Genomic DNA, 20280 nt, shown 5'->3' with positions numbered 1-20280 from the left:
GAGCAAAAAATGGTTAATGGACAGTTTCTGGTTAGTGAACTACCTTAAACTGTTAAAGGGTGATTGGTACAATGTGGGATTTAACTTGCCTTTCTATGGACTGAAGGCCAAACATTATCTGAAAGAAAGATTAAAGTCTTTCTCCCACTTTTGTCCCCCAGTGTCGGCTGGATAAGGGAGATTATACCTCTGCCTGGTTGTTGTAAGCCAAGAAACTCAACTGTCTGTCTTAAAAGATCTGTAAGGCATATCATACCAAGGCTATGCCAACCCTAAGAAATACCATCAGAGGTCAGATCACTTTAAGGGTAGGTTTAATTAGAGAGAGTTGACCTATATCTAGGTTTAATTAGATAGAGGAAGAGAAGAACTCAGTAATAAAAAGTTCCTGGATTGAAGACAGCTCCATTGCCAGCCAGGTTTTAAGGCTAATCCTCTCTGGTCAGTGCTAAAAATAATTATCTGCAAAAAAAAAAATATCTGTTTTTAATTCAGTCATATTTCATTACAGACCTCAGAGGTGAACACTTTTTCTCCATCCCTGGAAGGTTTTCTAACCAAATATGACTATTATCATCTGTAAATAATGGGAATTTTCAAAGAAAACAAATACATTTTCCACAAATTACCATTTTATCTGAACCTCTTTCAGGCTTTGTCTTAACTTGTGCTTTTTGTCCTTCCAGTTTTTTTTTTATTCCAACATTCAGAATCTTTAATCTTTAATAGCTTCACCATTAGGTTGAAGTTGAAGTAATAAAAAAAACTTTTTTACTTTAGGAAAAACAGAAATACATATTCATATATTATTTCCTTACATCTTTTATTTGTAAAACATTAAAGCTTAACATAAAAATAATGGCACAGATTTCCTTTTTCTTTATCATCGTCAAGCAGTCCAACTCTTTCCCAGGTCTACCAGCTCCATGCCTTCACAGTAGGACCGTGGTCGTGACACCTTGACCTGTTATAACGGGGAAAACACATCATGAAACCCAATCTTCCCCTCCACCAAACTCTTTCTGACAGGCTTCATCCACAGTCAAACACTCACTGCAGGAGTCCTGTGGGATGCCAGCTGCTGCAGAAGTGGAAACGGGGTCCAGTGAATGGGTTCCACAGGCCAGCTACACACAGACAGGTCACTAGCCTTCCCTGAGTCCAACACGCCATCCCCCATACTCATCCCGCTGCCTCTCCAACCATACTGGGAGCTACAGGGTAAATACAGAGCCAAGGGATTATTTACACAGACCAAACTATGGGGAACTGAGCAGGGCAATCTCAGGTCAAGGTACAAGAGAGTGGAAAGACTACAACTACATACTGGAGTGGCATAACTTTTTACATGATAGATAGCATACAACGTTAACAGGGAGCTGATGAGCACAGTTACTTTCACAGGCTTTCTTTAAGTTGGCAAAATTTCAATTTCTTGACACATTGCCATTCAGATAAATAGTCTTTTCTTTCCATGTTTTAGGACAGTGAGAGCATAGTTTATTTACATATTGCAAGAATAATTTGTCTGCACTAAGAGCAACCTAAGCTCAAGCTATAGATTTGTTCTTCCTCTTCTGTACAGAAAGGAGAAATTGTTCCATAAGTATTATTTATTATTAGGCTTACAGAACACAAAATTGGGTGAAAATTATAACAGTCTAAAATATGAAAACAGGCACCAGATAATTTGGTGACATTCCACGTCCCTAGGGCCAGCCTAAGCATCCGGGGATCGGGCTGCCGAGGACTCCACCTACATCCGCCGCCCAATCCTCTTTGCACCGGTCCCTCATGGTTCCCCCTGCAGGTGGTGGGCCCACTGGGGGATGGTCTCGCGTCTCTCGTTCGGGCTTGGTCGGGCCGTGGTCCCGCGAGGAGCAACTCACCCACCAGGCGCTCTCCGATGAGTCCCGACCCCAGGCCTGGCTCCACGGTGGGACCCCGGCTCCGCCGTACCAGGCGACGTCATGTGCCTCGATTTTGTAGTCGTCATGAGGGGTTCTTGAAATTGCTCCATATGCTCCATAAGGGGAACATCTGGCGGACCCCTTGGCCAGGGATGTATTCAACTCTCACCTCCGGGAGAGCTTTGACCAGATTCCGAGGGATGTTGGAGACAGAGTCCGAGTGGACCTTGTTCTCCGCATCTATTGTCGATGCTGCCGCCCATAGCTGCGGCCATAAGGTCTGCGGTGCCTGTCGCGGCGGCATTCCCCGTACCCGGTGGTGGACATCGGCAGTAAGGGCTTTTGTCAAGCTGAAAAAGGAGTCCTATTGGCTGTGATTGGCTTGTGGGACTCCTGAGGCGGCTGACAGGTACCGTGGGGCCAAGCGTGCCGCGGCCCGGGCGGTGGCAGAGGGAAAAACTTGGACCTGGGAGGAGTTCGGCGAGGCCATGGAGAAGGACTACCGGTTGGCCCCGAAGCGATTCTGGCAAACCGTCCGACGGAAGGAGTACTTCGAGGATCTCCTCAATCCTGTCATCACGCATTCCGTTGTGGAAACAGAGGCTGGGGACTCAGGGTTGGACTCTTTCATCACTCGGGCTGAAGTCACCGAGGTGGTTAAAAAGCTCCGCGGTGGCAGGGCTTCGGGGTTGGATGAGATCCGCCCTGAGTACCTCAAGTCTTTGGATGTTGTGGGGCTGTCATGGTTGACACGCCTCTTCAACATTGCGTGGCGGATGGGGACAGTGCCTTTGGATTGGCAGACTGGGGCGGTGGTCCCCCCTACATAAGAAGGGTGACCGGAGGGTGTGTTCCAACTACAGGGGGATCACACTCCTCAGCCTCCCTGGTAAGGCCTACGCCAGGGTATTGGAGAGGAGAGTCCGGCCGATAGTCGAACCCCGGCTTCAGGAAGAGCAGTGTGGTTTTTGTCCCGGCCGTGGAACACTGGACCAGCTCTATACCCTCTACAGGGTACTCGAGGGTTCATGGGAGTTTGCCCAACCGGTCCACATGTGTTTTGTGGACCTGGAGAAAGCATTTGATTGTGTCCCTCGTGATGCCCTGTGGGGGGTGCTCCAGGAGTATGGAATCAGGGGCCCTTTATTAGGGGCCATCCGGTCCCTGTACGAGCGGAGCAGGAGTTTGGTTTGCATTGCCGGCACTAAGTCGGACCTGTTCCCAGTGCATGTTGGACTCCGGCAGGTCTGCCCTTTGTCACCGGTCCTGTTCATAACTTTTATGGACAGGATTTCTAGGCGAGGGCCGGAGGGGGTCTGGTTGGGGACCAGAAGATTTCGTCTCTTCTTTTTGCATATGACGTGGTCCTGCTGGCCCCATCTAGCCAAGACCTACAGCATGCGCTGGGGCGGTTCGCAGCCGAGTGTGAAGTGGCTGGGATGAAGATCAGCTCCTCCAAGTCCGAGGCCATGGTTCTCGACCGGAAAAGGGTGGCTTGTCCTCTTCAGGTTGGAGGGGAGTTCCTGCCTCAAGTGGAGGAGTTTAAGTATCTCGGGGTCTTGTTCACAAGTGAGGGAAGAATGGAGCGGGAGATCGACAGATGGATCGGTGCGGCTGCCACAGTAACGGGGGCGCTGTGCCGGTCCCTTGTGGTGAAGAGAGAGCTGAGCCGAAAAGCGAAGCTCTCGATTTACCGGTCGGTCTACATTCCTACCCTCACCTATGGCCATGAACTTTGGATCATGACTGAAAGAACGAGATCCCGAATACAAGCGGCTGAAATGAGCTTCTTCCGTAGGGTGGCCGGGCACTCCCTTAGAGATAGGGTGAGGAGCTTGGCCATCCGGGAGGAGCTCGGAGTAGAGCCGCTACTCCTCCACATCGAGAGGAGCCAGTTGAGGTGGCTCGGGCATCTATACCGGATGCCTCCTGGACGCCTTCCTCGGGAGGTGGTCCAGGCACTTCCCACCGGGAGGAGGTCCAGAGGATGGCCCAGGACACGCTGGAGGGACTATGTCTCTTGGCTGGCCTGGGAACGCCTTGGGCTCCGCCTGGAGGAGCTGGAGGAGGTGTCTGAGGAGAGGGATGTCTGGGCGTCTCTGCTGAGTCTGCTGCCCCCGTGACCTGGTCCCGGATAAAGCGGAAGACGACGAGTACGAGTACGAGATAATTTGGTTAATGTCTCTTAAACCCTACCATTACAGGTACTTTTAAAAATTCTAATAAAATAAAAAGCACAAAGGCTTTATCCTGTCAGCAACATTTAAGTAAAGCCTTCAATCTTGCCAACTCTGTCTCACTCTTTGATAAATGACCTGATAAATTGATGAATGTTACCAACCCATATATGCATTTCTTGTGCTAATAAATAAATAAATAAATACATAAATACTGGACTGTCCTGACAAAAGTGTAAAAATAAAGTCCAAGAAGCTCATCAAAGATCTTAGAAAGATGAATCAATATAAAACAAAAATATCTTTAAATACTCCAACATGCTTAACATGTACTTTGTACTTCACATGTTCTTCTTTCCCAGCTTCCTTTAAAACAGATTCTGTGCTTAAGTCTACTCCTGGGTTTCTTCATGAAGTTTGAACCATGTTGCTGTTGCTTGCTTTGCTTTGCAGAATCAGAACTGTTACTTCCACAAAATCAAACCATTAGCCCTGTGGTCAACTTGGGCAAAGATTAGCGTTTTTACAGAGCAATGACCTCACGCACATCAAACTGGTTGTGTACAGATAACATGTTTGTGGGAGGATAAAATATGCAGCACTTTAAAACAGAAATCACATAAATTAAAACTTGTTTAAACTCCTACCTCCTCTAATAAAACACACTCATGTCCATGTACTGTATTTAAACTTCCATCTGGAACTGTAATTCTTATTTGCTTGTTTTGTTGATTTATTCATTTGGTCAACTATCACTTACTATTGAACATAAAGTCACTGTGATTGCATAGTAACTAGTTTCCTTTTTAAAGTAGTGTACAGCAATGTTAAAAAGGCATTTGTTGGTTGAAATAGTTTGTCTCTAAACCTTATGCAGGTTTTGTGAAAATTGAAACAAAAAAAAATATTTAATGAGGGGAAAATGCATGAAGCACACATTTATGCTAAACATAATCCGTCCACATTTCACAGATTCTGTCTAACACCCACTCTAGTGAGTTTGTTGATCTGTATGAACCGAGTATTTGAATTTAGTGTTATGCTGAAAAGTTAAATCCTTCTCCATTTTCATATTTTAGGGAAACAAACTGGCAATTTGAACGGTTTAAAATATCATCTGCCTTGACAAAAACTGTTCCATCTTAAGAAAGGTAACCCCATAGCATGATGCTGCCACCATGTTTCACTGTCATGGTGTTCTTTTTGTTATGTGCAGTGTTTTTGATTCCTCTCTTGTTGAACTTTAGTTTTAGTAGGCTATAACACTCTCTTGCATAATGTTTTTGTCAATTGCCAAAAAAAAAGCCTTCCATCTCCAAATTCTTAGTCCAGACATAGAGGGAATATAAGAAATTGTTGTCACATGTAGAACACAACCAGTCCTTGATGGAAATTCCTGCAGCTAATTCATTGTTGATGTCAGCCTCCTTGACAAGGTTCTGATTGTCTTTATATCCATTTTGGAAGAATACTCACTTTGCGGTAATGTCATAATAATCCCACATTTTTTCCCACTTTTAATGACTCGTCACTGTGTTTCAACCGCCAACAAATATTTGGGAATTTTCACTCTTCTGCTGACTGATACCTGTCAACAATGAGATCCTTTGTAACCTCTCTCCAAACTATGACTATAGCTACACGGTGCAAAAGGGTAAAAATATTTAATAAAAAGCACAGATAAGCTATGTTTCATGTTAGATCATAGAAGGCTGATGTGTATTTAAGAAAACACGAAACAAAAAAACAAAAAAAATCAAAAGGTTAGTAGTGGTTTAAGATGTGCACACCTTTGCAACAAGGGCATTACATGTTTTTTTATGTCTTATATTCTTTTGTCTAACTAATTTGTTTGTTTTTAAAAGGTGAAATTTACAAACTATGACACATTTAAAAAAGGTAGAAAAGGCAAAAGAATTTATTACAATCTAAATTGTCAATCATCACAGAACCTTGATATTGTACTGGGGTGGGAAAATGTATATGGAATAGTGGATGATTTTGAATGTGTGGGAATTTACCTGTGGGGGTAAATAGTGTTGATGCGCGTTCCATGGCTGGGGCAGGTGGAAGGCAGTGACAGCGTGTCGTCGTGGTAGCAGCAAGGGCGGTCGAGTGCCCGCAGATGCAGTAACTCATCAGAGCGCAAGAAGGCAGGGTTGTCCAGAGAATCTGCAGATCCTGCCCACGAACGCAGCCAGAACCGACCCGACAGCTCGTCAAAATGGTTGAACCTGCGGTAGCTGAACACGCATAAATCATGAGAGGTCTTGGACATTACAGGATACAATGTAAATTGTAAACACTTCAGTAGGATGGTGGTTTGAGCATATCATTGTTTTTTCATTATATTTTCATTGTTTTCATTTTGAATGTCTCAACTGAACTCAATCACAACCAGGGGCAGGTCTTTAAAATGTTAAGATTTTTAACATTAAATGTCAAACATTTTTTAAAAGAAGAAAGTATTTTTTTCCTTGAAAGACATTTATTAAATGAAACAACACAATGACTTTGTGATTAGCCCTGTTCTCTCACAGCATTATGGTCCTGGTGCCACATCCCAATTAGGGCCTTTTGTTTAGAGTTTGCATGTGTGGCTTTTCTCCAGGCGGTCCAGTTGCTCCTACAGCTCAAAAACATGCATGTTAGATTAATTACCAACTATAAATTGCGTTTAGCTATGGTGCAGGGTTATTTCTCTACGTTTCTCTGTGTTGGGCCAGTGATGAAATGGTGGCCAGTTTATGGTACACCCTGCCTGTTGACCACTACAAAAAGGCACGACCCCCACAATTTTAGCGTCAAATTGAGAAAAATATTGTCCTGTTTTAGATGTCGTAGTTTTTGGAAATTAAATGAAATAAAAAAAATAAAATCTACTTTACAGCTTTGTTCTGCTTATATGGATTAAACACATCCCTGACACCTGGGTTAATGTTCTTTTCAGTAAACTGATTATTATTGCAATATATCAGCTGTAATGGCATATTGAAGTTAATCAGAGCCATGCATCCGGGGATGTGAAGGGTGGTTTAAACTATTTAAAGCAGTAATTTCCAGACCTTTTAGCATCTGACCCAGAGAAGGACTTTACACCGAGACTAACCCAGATTAAAGTAATTAAAACAAATTTAATCTGTTGTAACAATTTCAATATCCATCAAGATTAATTTGTGGTCTAAAAATCTACTTCAGAACCCTTACCTACCTTTAACTCTTCTAAGACTTTAGGGCTTTGAGAATTAAGTCCCACACTGAAATCCAGCTAATCTCAATAGCAGGAATTATATGCTACCCCCACCCTTTTTAAGCAGTAAGTCTAATCTTAGCATGCTGGAAGCTGCCTTTAGCTTTTCTTTTAATTGTGTCTGGGCAGAAGACTCAATACTTTTTAAGTAAACAGTCTTGGCTTGCACAGCCAACAGGTGTAAAGGTTTTCCATTTTTGCTTTAAATACCCCCCACTGATGACAACATACAGACGTGACAAAACCAAGCAATAGTCAGTCACTCAGTCATTTTCTACCGCTTCTTCCATAGAGGGTCTTTGGGAAACTGGTACTGGAGATAGGCACCAGTTTCCCCAACCAAGCAATAATCATGATGAATTATTAACGCTAAAATAGACCAGACCACACTATCATCGAGAAGCCACAGCATTTTATATAGAGGTTTATAAATTTACTGAAGATGTTCTTGAATAAACTGCACATATTTAAGGAAATGATGAAATATACATCTCCTCTCCCTGACTTCTTAATAACATATTAAGGGACATGCCAGTGTGGATTAGTGACAGCTTTATGCAAAACTAAAGGCTAGAAATTCAGATTTGTAAAAAATTTTTGTTCATAAAAATAATTCAATACCATGTCCTTCTAATCTCTTGTTTAGAGTTCGATAGCTAGATTGCGACACTTACTGGACATCCCTGTTTACAATCACGGCAACAAATGCGTTTCACTAAGTGTTTGGATACAAAAACTTTAATCATTTGTATCCAGTTAACCACTTTTCATGCCACAGATTCTCTATTGTTTTTAGGTCTGGGGTTTGACTGGGCCATTTAAACATGTACATACTTTGATCTAAACCAGAGAACGATGGGGTCATGACCCCTACTGGGTCTGTGGATGTACTGCAGGAGAGTTGTGAAATTTTTGGTTAAACTTTTTTTAATCCTTTTTTTTTTTTTTTAAGGTTGTCTTTAAAAACACACGTTAACACAAATCCAACATGCTGTAGCAGATTGATAAATGGAAGAATAAAATAATTATTAGTATTTCAGTGAGAAATGCACATATTCATTGGGCTCAGCAGCTGAACTCTGCTTCCCTCACAGGCTGGTCCTCCTGTCTTCATGATGCCACTTGTTCACTAATGCTCTCTAACAAACTTTCAGTCCTTCACTGGACAGCTGATGTCGAGATTAATTCACAGTTGTAGTGAAAATAATGTGTGTTTAAAAACGTGAGCAAAGCTCAGAAACCTTAGAACAGTTTTTGTTGACATGTACTGGGAACACTGCACATTATATTCTAAATCAAACAATGAAGAAAAATGCATAAATCTTTTAATCACATTACAGAAAAGAAAAACGAACACTGGGCTGTTCAACAAACAGCAGTCTCTGCATTTTTCTTTGAAAACTCAAATATGTACTGTATAAACTGAGAAATCATGTCTCTCTCGTTTTGATTTCTATTTTATAGCACTAGAGACCATATTAGCCGAGCCGCCAATCATTTTCTGCACTTCTTCAAACATTTTCCCCTCTCTAATTAATGTTTTAATTAAAGTACGCTGTCCTTCTGAACAATGCCTGAAATGACCCATTGTCAGTGCTGGCGTCATCTTTAATAAAGGGCTATCTGATGAACATCTCTTTCTTCACAGAATGAAGGACTCTACTACACCCACTAGTAAATTAATTGCCCTGTGGTAATAGGATTTCTACCAAAAACAATGATTGATCTGGTAAGTCTAGTTGGATTATTTTGAACAAAACTGTACAAACATACTAATTACTAAACTGTGCAATGGTTTAGTAATTAGGTGACTCCTGAAGGCATTTGGGTGCACTGGATTATCTTTAGATGCATCAAAGTAAAGGTGTTGGATAAAAAAATAAATAAAATCAGATTCCTATTTGTAAAGACAGTGAAAGGAACAAAAAACTACCAAATTTACCATCTACTTTAATTACATGTGACTTTGCGTTGGTCTATCACATAGAATTCCAATAAAATACAAAGCTTGGGGTTTTAATGTAAGAGAATATGAAAAAGTTCAGGGGATAAGAATTTATTTCTAATGTATAATTTACTTTGCATGTTGGCAAATGCTTTTAGTATGCTCACTAGCAGAATCCCAACATAAAACTGACCTTTTTAATTTATTATTAACATATTTATAGCAATAAAACTCCCCCTTTGAACTCTGACATGTTAGTTTAGATTATAAAATGTGATTTACTGAAGTGTGTAACCGGTGCCTGAGTACCTGCTGCGAGTCTGGTCCACTTTTGCCTGGATCAGAATGGTTCGATAACGTCGCACAGCCAGACAAGCCAAAACGCCAATAACCATCACTATGATGATTAAGATGGCAAGGCTTGCACTTATCAGATGAGCTCGAGTCATCTTCATGTCACATCTCCGTCCCATGTACCAGAAGTCATCACCTACAAGACAACTAAAAGAAACACACCTCACTCAGACCGTCAGGATATTTTCTAACAACTGGAAGCTGTTTTGCCTGGATGTTGGTACCGGCAGACTGGAAGTTGGCCTGGATGGTGTGTGCAGATGCCGTGGTGGTGGCAGTAGTCAAAGCGGCAGGCGGAGGAGCAGCTGTGGTTGGTGGTGCTGGGCTGGAGGACACATTTGTACCCGGAGGGGCACTGCAGCAACCAGTCGCACACGTCACCCTGCAGTCCTGAAATGAACATATTTAAAAGAAGGCTGGAGATAAATATATGTCCACGTATGAATACTTCATATAAGCCACAAAACAAAACCAATGCTGTATTTTTAAACTGAGTCCCCCGTCTGTAGACTGATACATATCATACTAATGGTTGACAATTTAGATTTTGATGTTTGATCCAGTTTGAGCTAGTCTTAACATCTTTTTTATTGATCAAAAACAGTTTTCATATTTTCTTACAGTGGCTCACAAACATGTAAACACCCGTTAAACTTTCTGATTTTTAGAATAAAAAAAAAAAGACATGATATATAACAAAATAATTACATGATATACATAAAATAATTTTCAAACTTTATCCACTTTTAATGTGATATATACCCTGAGAAATTTAAATGAAAAAACAAGGGGGACATTAGGGGACATAAAAAAGTTGCAGAAACCTGCATAAGTGTGGACACCCTTTAACTTTGTTGCACGAACAAGTGCAAAAATGTGTGCATGAAACAGCTTGCTTGGTTTGGAAATTTACTGACGGTCCTCAAGTGAACCAGCGTCTGCAGAAGGAGGGAGCAGGCAGAGGGCAGCTGCCTGTAATCAGACTACTTTCATCAGGTCAAACGGGAGGAAGACCCCCGGTGAATCCTCAGCGCACAACTATCCAACCTTAAACTAACTTCACCGTGGACAGAAGTCCATGGTTTTGCACTTTAAAGTCCTTGCCCTCGTTATTGCGATGGCTGAGACAAAAAGTTCCTCAAAAAGCTCAAAATGTTAACATCTTCAGGCACACTTTGAAGCTTCACCATCCAGACAGCTGAGTTTCTCCTCTCTGTTTCTCCTGCCCGAAATGCATGCTGGGTTGCCGCAGCCATTTTGTAAGACACACTAACAGAAGCTAGCATAAATAACCATGGACTGTGAAAAGAGCAAGTCCAGGATTCCCTACCGCAATCTAGGTACACTGCTTTGTACTTAGCACAAGTTTTACAAGTGGTTCACAAAGCTATTAGGTTTTACACTTTTGAAACAATACTGGGGCACATATTGGTCAGAGCACAGCACACTATCACAGTTTTGTCCTGTAAAGCCACATCCTCATCTTCACATGGCAGCACCATGCTCAGTGGTATGTTACCCCGCCAGTGTATTTGTTGCGCACACTTCCAATCACTCTCTCCACATGGATCCTAAGACGTGCTATCCATTGTGTCTCCCCAACATCTTTTGCATCCAGTTGGGATCATCCATTTGTGAATGCAGGACTTTTCACTTCTGTACACATTAGTCCCACACCGTCTCTGATTTCATATCCCCGATCTGCCAAAACCAAGTTTCCTGGCAGTAATTATTGTAGGAGCCCACAGTTCTCACTCACTAGCACGTCCTCTCCAGCCTTTATAAATAAAAGAGACTGCTTCCTGCAGTGGGATGCCAACCAGATACTTTAGAATATGCTTGTAATGTGAAAATGCTTGGGCTCTAGCTTTCAAATTTGATCCTCTCTCAATGCTTATTTCAAAGCAGTCCACAATACAGCAAACGATTGCCAAAGGCCTCCACATGTGATGTGGCATGCTGCCTTGCAAGCAATGTCTCTGTTGCCAGGGTACCAAAGGGCTGAGGTGTGTAAAGATGACATCTATGGTATTTGTGAACATGGTGGACACCGTCGATGTTAGATATCTAAACAAAAAGTGTAAAGGACGCTCAACAGGATGTGGTGATCGGAAATTACAGGCATACTTGAGCAACGTTCATCATTGTGACACAATAAAACAACAATGTGGCTCACTGACATTTCAGTCATCTTACAAATATGTCCGATTGGATGTTGGCAGGAACGCATCAAAAGAAAAAAACAACAGTATTGCTGCTTAAGCAGGAGGGGCAGGAAATTAGAAAATGTTCAGGCACATAATCTGAATGACAACTAGCAAACCGATACCAACACACTGCACCTTTTATTAGCATTCACAGCAGTGATGAACCACTAGAAAGAAGTGCCTCATGTAGACCAGCTGCAGTAATAAGATTTTCATAAAATAACTGTGAGCATATTCATGTTAGTCCAACTGAATTGACAAGTTTGGCTGTAACTTCATTCAGGAGGTTAAAGGATGAAGTTCTCCAAACTATTTTCCCTTGACTGTAAAGAAAACTGTATGTGGACGACAACTTGCACAGAGTTTTAGTCAGTGGTCTGTTTTCAAGCCTGGGCTCACCTCCAACAGTGATATTTGTGATCCTAGATGATCTAAACATCTTCCCTTGGTGAACAGCTTGAGCTAGTCCTGTTCGTTCCAGCAGTGATGTGGGTCCGCTCACACTGAGCCACTGCAGAGCCTCACTAGTTTTAAACACAACCAGGCTCTGCACTGCATGGCCGCTGGAAGAAAAGCATAAAACATTATAATCAAACTTTAAATACAGACATACTCCATTAGCAATGCTGACGTAACATTTTCTGATCTATAATTGGTATAGCCTTACCGCAAGATTTGGATTTGTAAAATACACAACCAATAATTTAGATAAAGAACATTTTCATTTATTTTTACTTGGAATCATACAGATTGAATGCCCTCTAACTAAAACTTGGACATAATGAATCAATCCATCCATTTTCTACACTTGGTTATTCTTGCAGGACTGCGTGGGTGGGAGGCTGGTACCTATCTCCAGAGGTCAATGGGCAAGAGGTGGGGTACACCTTGGACCAGTCACCAGTCCATCACAGGGCAAAACCCACTGGGAGAACCCACCCATGCAAAGGGAAAACATGCAACCTCCATACAGGTAGACCACTGGTCAAGATTTGAATTAAAGACCTGCTGCTCCACTCTGCACCCCCGGTCATAATTAGGTCTTTTATAAAAAGATCTAATGACAACAACACCTGATTTCTGTGTTGATATGGCCGACAATGCAATAATGGTTCACCAGACACAAACATCACCCTTCCATGGCCATCTTCGCTCCCAGACACAAATTCTATGTCAAGAATGTGTGATTAATCTGCACAGTCAATATATATAGGCATTAGCAAAACTAAGCAAGACAAGGCACAAAGAATGTGGCGTCCTTTTAGATCATTTGAGGGGGACATATTGCGTAGAACCTTGAAGTTGAGTTACGATGCTGATTAATACTAAACACTGGCACACCATAATGAATTGTAATGCTAAATCTGTTTACATCATCCTGGTAGAGGCTGAAAGGGGTGTATCCTAAGAGTGATAAGGCAAGAGGCTGGTTTCCAGAAGTTTTAACCTGTATTTGAGTAAAATCAGATCTTGAAAAGTTTCGTAGCAGCTCACCTGCTCCAGACTCCCTGCAGCTTACTAAAGCCTGGTGCTCTCTGCAGGTAGGTCTCCAACTAAAGATAAGGTGTGCAGATGCAGAAAAAAGAATTAAAATTTGTACCTTGTCATATAACTGTGTTCATTTGTGCCCTTTGCTACATTGTTTGTGTACAGTTCCTCACCCATGCCATTATGTCTTCCTCCAGACCAGCAGTTGAAGCAGAATGAGACTCTTCTACAACTATCTGCAGTAGCAACTCCACTGACTCCACTAGACAGAATAAACAAATGTGTTAATGAAAACACAATGACTTGGACATTTAAAGAAAAATAAAATGTGTACTGAGCTCCGATGGCACTGCTTTCCAGTTCATAACTGCATTTCTTGGTTAGGTACAGTCATTTTGTCCCATCCTATTTCCTTCCATACTTTGCAAACAGTTTATTTTGCTTTGTAGTTAAATTCCATGAATTGTAGAAATAAATGGTCAAAAATGCTAAAATCTCAGGCATAATTTAGCAATCTATTATTTTCAGAAATCCTGATCCTCTTCTTACACTGATTGTAGTTATGACCGTCGTTTGGGCCAGCTGACTCCTGATCAAACCAAAATAACTAAGTGATGCCCCTGGGCAAGGCTCTTAACCTCAAGTTGCCTACCAATCTGCGTATCGGTAGGCAACTTGAGGGACGTGTGAGCGCTAGTGAGTGCAATTGGGTGAATGTGGCTCTAGTGTAAAGCGCTTTGAGTGGTCTGTATGACTGGAAAGGTGCTATATAAGTTCAGTTCATTTACCATTTACTATAAAACAAAAAATAATCACCCAAAGAAACAAAATTAAATCAAAATAACCCCCTTCAACCAAAATCTAAAAATGTATGAAATGTTAAAGAGGCAAACTAAACCAGAACCCACCTCTGATAGTAGCAGGCTGGTTTGGTACAATGTAGTAGATGGGGCTCGTTGTTAAACTTCCGTTGGGTGTTGGGATTAGTTCAGATGTGACACCAAAATGGTTCGGTTGGCTGGGATGAAAGGCTTGAGGAGGTCCTCCTGGAGCATTAGGCTTCACTGTGCCGCTTGGAGACCACTGCCAGACTGCGGTGCCCTTCACATCTCCATCTGATTTCACCGGCTGCAGAGGCGTATTTGCAGTGGTAAAAAGGTGTTTATTTGGAGAGACTGTAGCAGAAGATGGCAGAAGCTGATGAGATGTTTGTGAGGATTCAGACATAGTTTTGGGCTCCATGCTGCTCGTGTCCATGGAGGATTCAGTCACAGAAGAGGCTAAAGTTGTCTGGGTATCATCCAGAAGCTCGTTTTGTGTTTGTAGCACATGTAAAGGAGTTAATGAGGCGCTTGGTGAATCACTGGTTGATTGTGACATTTGAGTAAATGGGGGCGTATGTGTTTCTCTGATGGTTGTTGTAGCCGATGAGGTCTGGACCCTGATGGTCTGTGCTGGTCTGGTTGTAGCAAAAGATCCATCCTCTGTAAATAAAGTTCGGATCATGTTTGTGGTCATGGAATAAGCCCCACTTGATTGCATTGTTTGTGTCTCTATACCGCCTGTTGGTGTCAGGACAGAAGATGAATGCAGGGAGTGTGAGCGGCCCTCCGTGTTTGGAGGATAGTTTGTCTGACTCTGTGTGGAAGGCAAGACTGTGTGAAACCCTTCTGTATTTTCAAGCCCATCAGAGGACTTCAGAGCAGCACTCTGAGTGTTAACATTAGAGACAGAGGAGTCACTCTGATCTGTTTGTGGATGAAGTGAAGCAGCCTCCACAGAGCCCACAGCAGTGTGAATCTCTGCCATGTGGGTGGTGGGTGAAGAAGGCCTGCTGGAGCTCTGTGTAGAAGATAGTGATGCCAGAGTGGGCTGTGTGTTGCTTGAGTCATGGTGGGAAGGTTTGATGGAAGATTTTAAATGTTGAGAGGTGGGGATGAATGTCAGAACTGAGTAAAATCTGTCTGAGCGAGCTTGTTTATCTTCAGGAGTTTGACCAATAGCACCACTGTGTGGATCTATTGAGGTATTGCTGTCAGACATCAATATCCCAGAGAAAGAAGTGTTAAGAACACTGAAACTGGACAGACTTTGGTTTGTCGGCATAGCTGTAGGTTCATCCATCTGTGTTACAAGTTCCTCTATCTTTATTAATGTCTGTACAGATGTAGATCTTTGTAAATCTGTGGTAATGGAAAGATTGACTTTTGCATCTGTCCAGGATGTCTCAGTTTGCCCTTGGGTGAAGCCAGTATATTTTTCTGTTTGGGATTTGGTGTCTGTACTGACTGCAGGCTGAAAGTTTGGGCGTGTTATGGCAGTCATGGGATTGTCAGCGAGGTGAGCAGCTCCAGATGTATCCGCTCCATTGTTCCGTTCTTCCTCAGGAAGAGGGAGAGTTTCCATATCAGTTCTCCCAGCGACTGGGAGTCCCCACCCGAATGAGGTCGGCTGCAGCAGCACCTTGTCCTGAGAGGTGGCGCTAGACACAGACTGAGGGTTAAAACTCCACAAGACACGACTTCTGTCCTCCTCTGTGTCCCTCACCACCTCTTGAGCAACTGTTGCAACGCTTTTATAGGTAGCTTCTGTCTCAGACCAACCAGTAGGGTCCTGGTCTTGTTGGTAAGTAGACCGTGCCTCCGAGGAATTTCTCTCATCTTCCTGAACTAGATGACCAGGAAGAAAAATGGTGGCAGTTTGTAATTGTAGCACATGCAGTCCACAACAAATTTCCCCCATGGGGAAAATAAAGTATATATGTATCCATCTACTTATCTATCTAAAACAGAAAGATAGAGAGGTACACAGGGATTGAGGACAGAGAGTTGAAATCACAATATTTCTTCAAAACAACACAGCGAGTGAGATACGTTTCCAGTGAACACATTAACTGAAGACATTTTCATTGCATATTTGGCTAAACACCCAGATTAAGCCTGAAAAAACCTGTTTCATCTCCACTATAAACAAGAAACACATTTCATGTGAGCAAAGCATGAAATGTGAAAAGTAAGTAAGAACTCCTCAAACTCCATTAGTACCAGATAAAACTCGGGAATTAAAAAATTGAAGGCAAGTGCGTATACAGTAACTGAGGAATGTGTTTTCTCACCATAATAAGCCAGCTGAATTGAATTTGAGGAAATTCCCGGTCCTGTCCAACTGAGGACAGCTTTGTTCTTATCACAGTCAGAGAGCAGCGCTGTTTCCCTGTGGCTGTGTAAGATCTGATCTTCTTTAACACATCTCAGCGAGATCCTTGAATCATTTTCCATCCACATTAACTTTAAGAGTACCGTCCTCCCCAGAGGAATACCTAACACCCAAGTGCAATTTGAAAGTGGTAAACTCTCCCTAGACTGCTGGCTCATGGGGTTGAGCCCCCTAGTGTGATTAAAAAGTCCAGGTAAAGAGAGGTTGATGAGGCCTGCAGGCTCTTGGTCCAATGGGACATTTCCACCACAGTGTTTGTGCAGCAAGGCCAGGGTTTTATCTGTTAAGATATTACAAGACAAAAATCATAAATAAAACAAAAACAATTGTTAATGCGATTATTTACAGTCTACAATCATTAGGGGAACTAAAGCTCCCCTAAGATGTTCTTCAGCCCACAATAATTATAGTTTATAATAAAAAATAAAAAAAATGTATAAGGAGGCAAGTCTCCAAGTTAAAATAAATAATATAGCATTTTATTATTTGATGCTGGTGGTTGTTCAGTTGTTTCCCCCTGTTGGACTACATTACGATCCAAGAAGAAGCTGTGTGAGGTCAAAAAAATATTAAACAAGGACAGTGGGAGCTGTAGCCCACTTTGCACATTTTAGTTTATATTTGAGTTATTTTAGAACCTCGTAAGTACCCCCTTAGTTTATTTTGGTCCATATTTGAAAAACACAGAAGAAAAAAAAAAATTTATTCAAACATTACAATCAACAACATGTAACAACATATGTTTCGGCTGCTCCAAGATCCAAGATTTAGCAAATAAACAAAAAAGCTGTTACTGCTTGACTTATTTATAAACCATGACTGTGTCAATAAATTGTTTTCCGAGCTCAGACCTTGGCAGAAATGATTAAATTAACTTTCAATTATTGACTTGAAAGAAAAAGAAAAAAAAAAAAAAACCTGTAAGAATTCAAAATCCCTTGCGACTCTAAGCGGTTACACATTTCACGTATACCTCTGGCTGGCCCTGCGTAAAATCCTTGAAGTGTAAAAAGACAGTCTGTTATGCAGATATTTAAATAATACAATCGCACAAGCTGGTTTAAACTGTTTAAATACTAAAACCTTGAAAGAAAAAAGGCAGGGGAGCCTCCAGAGTCAGAAAAAATAAAGTAGATGTTAGGTCCTAACCAATACTCTACAGCTCATAATAAATACATTATTGAACCCTGTCCACTGAGCAGGCAAACGGCTTTCAGCAGCCCTGGAGGGCTAAGCTACCCCTGTGCTTTCAGTTTTAGCGACGTCCCTGACTACAGCAGTATTTCAGAAAATGCTGAAAACTGCAAAGATAAATTTTAAAGAAATAATATGAGAAATAGGCTTAATTCAGTCTTCCTTTGTCGTTCTTTTGGTTATTTTCACCTTTAAATGGTTAAATAAAACATCAAATTAAGGCTAAATTGAAATGTTTAGGCTACCAAGGAAAGAAAAATCAGTATACATTCCTACAAATTTCTATGGATATTCGAACAGTTGTAGTCTAAAATGGCATAGCGAATGCTGCAGATACGCATTAGATACGTTAAAGCAGACTGTAGCTGCTTTTCTTACCTGTTGTGAACATAAAAAGCAACAGACAGGCGTGGAGCTGCATTTCCAACGCTGAGACATTTCAGAGTCAAACACGCGTTTAATCTCTGGTCCTTGCAAATCTCTACAGAACCAGCTCGTTTCTCTTTACGTTATGATGAGGACGAACAAACTGCGCAAAACCAGAATCATATCCATCCAGTCTTCCTGCGGACAGAGGGCAGAGAAACGTCACAAACTTCCCTCCTCCTCCATCATCATCACCATCATCATCATCGTTTCCCCTGCAGGGAAGCCGCCCCCTGTCATCTAAATCACATACACGCGTGTCAGTCCAACGCAGGGTCCTGCATGATCAGGGACTTCTGCGTTAATGAGAGTTTCGCAGCGCCTCTAGGCAACGTCTGCATCGTTAAAGTCAATGGAGATTTCCAGAGATGAGAGGAATGGATCCTGTGGTTGCTGCAGGAGCTGCTGTTTTACGCCAGAGTGAACTTGTTGCAGGAAGCCTGACTTTACAGCAGGAAGCATGAAGATTGTTACAGCAGGGAGTTCATTAGTGTCTTTGCTCTGAAACTCCTGTGTCAAGAGCTACCCCAAACTTAAAGACCTATGGTCTGCATTTTTGTCATTTTAATTTATGCTCCCCATGTCTGGAACCTCTAATCTGGTTCCAGACAGTCTTCAGCAACGTTTAGGTAGGGTCAGTGAAGAACATGTAAACCCGTCTGCTGTCACTTCTTTCAACAGGGTAATGCCCCCTGTGACAAGGCAAACAAATTGTTCTGGAATGATTTGAGGAGCACAACTGGTTTGACATGCTGATTTTGCCTCCAAATTTCCCAGATCTGAGTCTAATTGAGCATCTGTGGGATGTGGTGAACAACAAGGCTCATCTACCTATTTACAGGACTTTATGGAACTGCTGCTAATATCTTGGTGTCAGATACCACAGCACATTTTCAGGGATCTTTTGGAATCAAAATACTAATAGAAAGTGGTCATAATGTTCTGCTGGTATATATTTTTGATCCCATGTAAATGAGAGAAAAGTCACAATAGATTAAAAAATCACTGCAACAAATAAAAAATGCAAACTAATGACATTCATGCCCATTAAGACCAAGGTGTTAAAACCTCTCACAGATATATCTTTGATTTTGGTTTCACAAAAGCAGTGACAAAAAGGTTGCCATGGCAATTTATTTTGAGAAGTCTGTGTTTTGAAACGTCTTCTTTCTGTCCTCTCAACCAATGCCAGTTGTAGCAATTTGCTGCACATACTGAGGAGGTTCCTTCCTGTTAAAAGATGTTCCTCTGCACTGCTGTCACATGCTTGCCCAGGATGAGGGATTGCGGCAAATTCAGAGAGTTAATGCAATCAGATGGACTTCTTGGATAGATAACGTTTGACCAATTTGCCTTAAACGATCAGATGAATTTGATTATATTGTGGTGTTGTGATGTGTTAATTGACCCAAGACTTATCTCACTACAACAATGTAGGAATCACACAACCCCTTCCACTACAACATAAATTTACTTTTATTAATCCTTTCATTCTGTGAAACAGCACATCAGGCTTCATCAACAAGGAAAATATATGTACACGGTATTTTACAAAGAAGGTGATATACAGGGGTTGGACATTGAAACTGAAACACCTGGTTTTAGACCACAATCATTTATTAGTATGGTGTAGGGCCTCCTTTTGCGGCCAATACAGCGTCAATTCGTCTTGGGAATGACATATACAAGTTATGTTTGAAGCCTGAAATGTGGCAAGAGGTTGACCAGTTCAAGGGGGCTGAATACTTTCGCAAGGCACTGTATATGCAGTATACAAAGATGTAATACAAGACAGATCCACAACAGTGTGTGGATCTGTGTGTGCTGGATATTCTGGGTTGTTAGTGTAAATTGGCTCTAAATGAAGTAAACATTAAAGAACTTCATAAGAGACAGTCTTTTAAATGACATACTTTCAGTTTGGGGTAATATATCAATTTATTAAGACTCAAGTATCATGACATTACAAGTCACTGTTATTCATACAAGACCTGAGGTCCAAGTCTTGTATGACATCAAATCAAGTCTGAAATCATAAAATTTGTGATTGGAGTCTGATTCAATACCAAGTCATGTGGCTGAATCCCGCACCTTTGAAAACAGGTGATAAAGT

General features: G+C 41.7%; 1 protein-coding gene and 1 long non-coding RNA gene across 3 annotated transcripts; one reads left to right on the top strand and one right to left on the bottom strand.

Annotated features, from left to right (window-relative positions):
• Window positions 1-804: 804 nt before the first annotated feature.
• Window positions 805-18376, bottom strand: si:ch211-14k19.8 (mucin-3A). 2 transcript variants are annotated; one of them, XM_047365499.1, is made up of 11 exons: window positions 18120-18376; window positions 16447-16827; window positions 14240-16000; window positions 13505-13593; window positions 13338-13396; window positions 12243-12406; window positions 9861-10026; window positions 9592-9783; window positions 6109-6330; window positions 1055-1214; window positions 805-964 (listed from the first exon to the last, which is right to left on the bottom strand). In XM_047365499.1, the coding sequence occupies exons 1-11, from the start codon at window positions 18160-18162 to the stop codon at window positions 890-892; spliced, it is 3312 nt and encodes a 1103-aa protein (XP_047221455.1). In that variant the 5' UTR covers window positions 18163-18376; the 3' UTR covers window positions 805-889. The 2 variants fall into 2 exon arrangements, with proteins under 2 accessions (XP_047221455.1, XP_047221456.1); XM_047365500.1 differs by lacking the exon at window positions 16447-16827 and having other exon boundaries at window positions 18120-18375.
• Window positions 6337-13348, top strand: LOC124868340. Its single transcript, XR_007038306.1, has 3 exons — window positions 6337-9066; window positions 12668-12816; window positions 13229-13348. It is a non-coding gene; the product is annotated as an uncharacterized LOC124868340 (long non-coding RNA).
• Window positions 18377-20280: the final 1904 nt, after the last annotated feature.

Source organism: Girardinichthys multiradiatus, chromosome 5 (assembly GCF_021462225.1).
Source record: "Girardinichthys multiradiatus isolate DD_20200921_A chromosome 5, DD_fGirMul_XY1, whole genome shotgun sequence".
Taxonomy (NCBI): Eukaryota; Metazoa; Chordata; class Actinopteri; order Cyprinodontiformes; family Goodeidae; genus Girardinichthys; species Girardinichthys multiradiatus.
The sequence above is the reverse complement of the archived record's forward strand: the minus strand, read 5'-3'. Positions and strand labels throughout refer to the sequence as shown.

Bases quoted from the DNA above. Each gene is read 5' to 3' on its own strand.
- si:ch211-14k19.8 (XM_047365499.1), bottom strand. From the start codon at position 18,162: ATGCAGCTCCACGCCTGTCTGTTGCTTTTTATGTTCACAACAG. The intron at 13,594-14,239 runs GTGGGTTCTGGT...TATTCTGTCTAG, and splicing joins CCAGCCTGCTACTATCAGAG to TGGAGTCAGTGGAGTTGCTA. The intron at 10,027-12,242 runs GTGAGCCCAGGC...TGTTCATTTCAG, and splicing joins CACAAATATCACTGTTGGAG to GACTGCAGGGTGACGTGTGC.